General features: G+C 37.1%; 1 protein-coding gene across 1 annotated transcript; it reads left to right on the plus strand.

Annotated features, from left to right (window-relative positions):
- Positions 1–424: 424 nt before the first annotated feature.
- Positions 425–3,421, plus strand: LOC113855654. The gene is made up of 6 exons (XM_027487284.1): positions 425–934; positions 1,039–1,209; positions 1,536–2,652; positions 2,782–2,909; positions 3,012–3,167; positions 3,251–3,421. Exons 1-6 carry the CDS (start codon positions 425–427, stop codon positions 3,419–3,421), a joined length of 2,253 nt encoding a protein of 750 aa, XP_027343085.1.
- Positions 3,422–4,739: the final 1,318 nt, after the last annotated feature.

Below are 4,739 nucleotides of genomic sequence, written 5' to 3' on the forward strand. Positions count from 1 at the left end.
TAAACAAGTACTTGCTTCCATTGGATTGACCCATGAAAAGATACATGCTTGTCCTAATGACTGCATTTTGTTCCGAAATGAGTATACATCACTAAGGAAATGTCCAAAGTGTAATGTATCACGATACCTAAAGAAAGACACAACACCTACGAAGGTCGTGTGGTATTTTCCATTAATACCGAGGTTAAGAAGTCTTTTTTGCAGTGTAGAAAATGCAAAGCAGATGACTTGGCATGCTGAAGGCCGAATTAGAGATGGAAAGCTTAGGCATCCAGCAGATTCTCCGTAGTGGGAAAAATTTGACGATGACCATGAAGAGTTTGCAACTGAAACAAGAAATATACGTTTTGCATTAGCAACTGATGGAATGAATCCACATGACATGCAAAGTAGCACCCATAGTACATGGCTCGTGATCTTAATAATGTATAACCTACCTCCATGGCTTTGCATGAAGCAAAAATATATGATGCTTTTTGTGTTAATCTCTAGTCCTAAACAACCTGAAAATGACATTGATGTGTACTTGTCTCCTTTAATTGAAGATTTGAAGTTATTGTGGGATAATGGCATAGAAGTATATGACGAATTTAGAGATGAAAATTTCACGGTGAAGGCAATGTTGTATGGAATAATTAATGACTTTCCTACATATAGAAATCTTTCTGGTTATAGCATCAAAGGTCACTGTGCATGTCCAATATGTCAGGAAAAAATAGATTATGTAAGACTAGACCATTGTCACAAAAATGTTTTCATGGGACATCGTAGGTGGTTGTCAAAAAATCATCCTTTCAGAAAAATGAAAAAAGCTTTTAATGGAAGTTGTGAAGAACGACGATGTCCTTATTTGAAGAGAGGAGAAGAAATATTTGATGAGGTTAAACATATAAGAACAACATTTGAAAAACTTTTTGCCAAACAAATTTCAACTGTAGGTTGGAAGATGTCAATTTTCTTTCAGTTACCGTACTGAAAATCTTTATACGTAAGACACTTTGTTGATGTTATGCATGTTGAAAAAAATGTTTGTGAAAGTGTGATTGGTACATTATTAAACATTGTGGAAAAAAAGAAGATGACATCAATGCAAGACTTGACTTGGTGAAGTTGGGAATACGATTTGATTTGGCTCCAGTGAAGAAAGGAAAGCGGACCTTTTTATCGCCAACAGCATGTACCTTGCTAGATATGAGAAACATGCTTTATGTGAGACTCTTTATTCAGTTAAGGTTCCACAGGGGTATTCATCAAACATTAAAAGTCTTGTATCACTTAAGGACCTAAAGTTAAAAGGATTGAAGTCTCATGATTGCCATATATTAATAGAGAATTTAATTCCTATTGCTATACGGTCTATTCTACCCAAGAAGGTTCGCATGGCAATCACGAAGTTGTGTTTCTTTTTCAAGGCAATATGTAGCAAAGTGGTTGATCCTAGGAGATTACCATGTTTGTAAAACCAAATAGCTGAAACTTTATGTGAGCTAGAAATGTATTTTTTACCGTCATTCTTTGATATCATGGTTCATTAGACTATTCACTTGGTGGAAGAGACAAAATTGTGTGGCCCTGCATATATGCAATGGATGTATCCCGTTGAAAGATATATGAAGATTTTAAAAGGGTATGTTAAGAATAGAAGCAGACCAGAGATTTGTATTGCTAAACGATATTTAGTGGAAGAAGCAGTGAAATTTTGCAATGAATATCTGTCAAATGTTGAATCATGTGGCATTCCAAAATCACGTCACACAGGAAAGACTTTAGGGGAAGGTAGCAGTGGTTGTCAACAAATAGAGGTCCCTAGACTGCATTGGGAACAAGCACACTTGTATGTATTACAAAACACTCCTAAAATTGAACCATATATAAGCTTGCACAAAGAGACATTGAAGCGTAGAAATCCTTCCAGATGTGAGAATTGGATAACAAAAGAACATAACCAGCGATTCCTTGGATGGCTACAAGAATATGTTGGTGAACAGTTGAAACAGAATAACAATTCAGTAGCAGAAATGATTCAATGGTTGTCAAAAGGTCCTTGTATTGATGCCTTTTCATACACTTCGTACTTAGTCAATGGTTTCACATTTTACACAAAACAGCATGACGACCAAAGCACAATGCAGAATAGTGGGGTCACTCTGGTTGCTGAATCATTGCATATCTCCAATGCAAAGGATAAAAATCCAATATATGCAAATATGTCATACTTTGGAGTCAATGAACATATATGGGAGTTGGATTACACTAACTTTCGTGTAGCAATCTTTGGATGCAAGTGGGTAGACAACAATAGTGGTGTTCGAATTGATGATATGGGCTTTATAAGGGTCGATTTTAAAAAGGTCGATTACCAAGATGATTCGTTTATCCTTGCATCACAGGCTCGACAGGTGTTCTATGTCGAAGATCCTGTTAACAAGTCATGGTCAATTGTCCTAATGTCTAATAAAATAAATGCTTTCACCGATGGAGAATTAACAGAAGAAGAAGTTAATATGGAAAATGATCCTTTAAGAAGTGTTAAACACATGTCAATTGTTGATACATTAACAGATGACGAGGATATTTATGCAAGACATAATCATGAAGAGGGCATTTGGTTGAATCCGTCATTTCATTCAATAAAAGGACATAGGAAACTTAGTAAGGCTCCTAAAAAAAGAAAAAGATGCATTTCATATTAAATTTGAATTGATTATAATTTGCTTTTATGATTTTACTTTATCCCTGAATGTAATTGTTTAATGTTAACCTTTACCTTTTGTCTTACAGAGATGACTTCTTCAGATAACATGGACGGGAGTACCCCTCATCAATCCACTGAGGCAAATAAGAAGGGTAGAGGGATTACCAAATTTAAGTCCATTAGCAAATCAAGAAAGTTAGGACAAAAGTTACAGGTAAATTGTCACCATCAATGAATTTTGCAATGATATTCAAATAATCTTTTATGCTAATATTAGTAATACTAAAATGTCTTTATGATTTATATTTACATATAGGTTGGCTGGAATGGAAAAGGTCAACTGATAGACCCTAACAGATCAAAATTTGCACATTTCATTGGCTTTGTTACTAGGAGTACAGTGCCAATCAGTTATTCTGATTGGACAAATGTCCCTACTAATGTTAAAGAACACATTTGGGAGCAAGTTGAGGTACATAATCATAATCGTTTAAGTTATTTTATATTGGTTTATCCAAGAAGGTTTATCTCATATGTTTTTTGTTTCCAATGTAGCAAACTTTTGAAGTGGATGATGTTCACAAAGATTTTGTTCTTTTTTTAGCAGGACGAGACCTTTGTGCATTCCAAACACGTTTGAGAAAACATATCTATGACAAAGATAGAAATTATGTCCCCCATCCTCCGGATAAGTATCAGAGATTCATCACAATCACTGATCACTAGATGGACTTTGTCAACCAAAGCTGCACAGAAACTTTCAAGGTACCATGTCACACATTATTATATCAAATTACTGTCACCATATGTAACGCCCTGAGTTTTGTATTACTAATTAATCGTATATTTGTTTATATATATATATATATATATATTGTGTGAGTTTGTATATTGGTGGTAGCTTGGTGTAAATGTGAATAAGTGTGGGTGTGGAAATATGTGTGTGAATGCAGATATATGTAAATGTATGTATATGCGCGTGTGTGATTGGATATAAATGTAAATGTATGTATAGGTTAAGTGCTGATGCAGGGCATTTTCGCTGTAGCGAGAGGTCCCTGGGAGAAAGGCATGCGACTATTGCCTTCTCGCTATAGCGAGGGACATCTCGCTGTAGCGACAGAGCGACAGTTTAGGGTGCATTTCTGGGTACAGTCTCGCTGTAGCGAGATTCTGCAGAAACCTGAATGCAGTTTTCTCTAGTTTTTTTGCTGTAGCGAGAGGGCGTGTCGCGACCAGAGAGGTATTTAAAGGGGTTAGGGCTCAAAGAGTGGAGCATTTTCATCATTTTTCCCTTCCCTCTTCCACGATTCTCTCTACCTAAGCCTATTCCAACCGTTTGGGACCCCTCAAGATCGATTGGAGGCTAGATTGAAGATTGGGAAAGTGTTTGGAGCTCTTGGAGGTGAGTTCTATGGCTAGGGTTTTGGTTTTCATCCCTCTCCTTTAATTTCTGTGTTCCCCTTGAGTTCTCATGAAATTCTCGTGTGCCCTAGGGACGAAATCTGAGTGGGGAAGCTGTTTCTACCTTTGCACCGCGTTGGGGCTTCGTTTTGAGGTAAGGGGAGGACTTTGCTCTAGTTATTCTTGTTAGAAATTAGTTTATTTGATTGAGTATGGTAATATATTAGAAGTAGAGAGTAGAAAATGTATATATTGATGGTTTGAACGCACTGGGCTGAGTCCGGAGGTGCCCGACCTCTTGCACGTTGTATGTTTTCTGTGAATTGGTGTGGTAAAATTGTGAATAAGTAGATTGTAGTGTAGAATGATTGAATGCCGCGTGGATTATGGATGTTGGACGTGCCATTGAGTGATATGTATTTGCACCCTGGTTTCTGCAGAATCTCGCTACAACGAGACTACACCCAGAAATGCATCTCTCACTGTCGCTCTCTCGCTACAGTGAGAATGCGACAGTCTTGTGCCTTCCTCCCAGGGTCCTCTCGCTACAGCGAGAACACCTCTACATTTCTCACCTAGCCAAATCTCCAAATCAACCAGACCAGCCACATAATTCAACAAACATATATTCACATGAATA

Source organism: Abrus precatorius, unplaced genomic scaffold (assembly GCF_003935025.1).
Source record: "Abrus precatorius isolate BTA unplaced genomic scaffold, Abrus_2018 Scaffold11, whole genome shotgun sequence".
Classification (NCBI taxonomy): Eukaryota; Viridiplantae; Streptophyta; class Magnoliopsida; order Fabales; family Fabaceae; genus Abrus; species Abrus precatorius.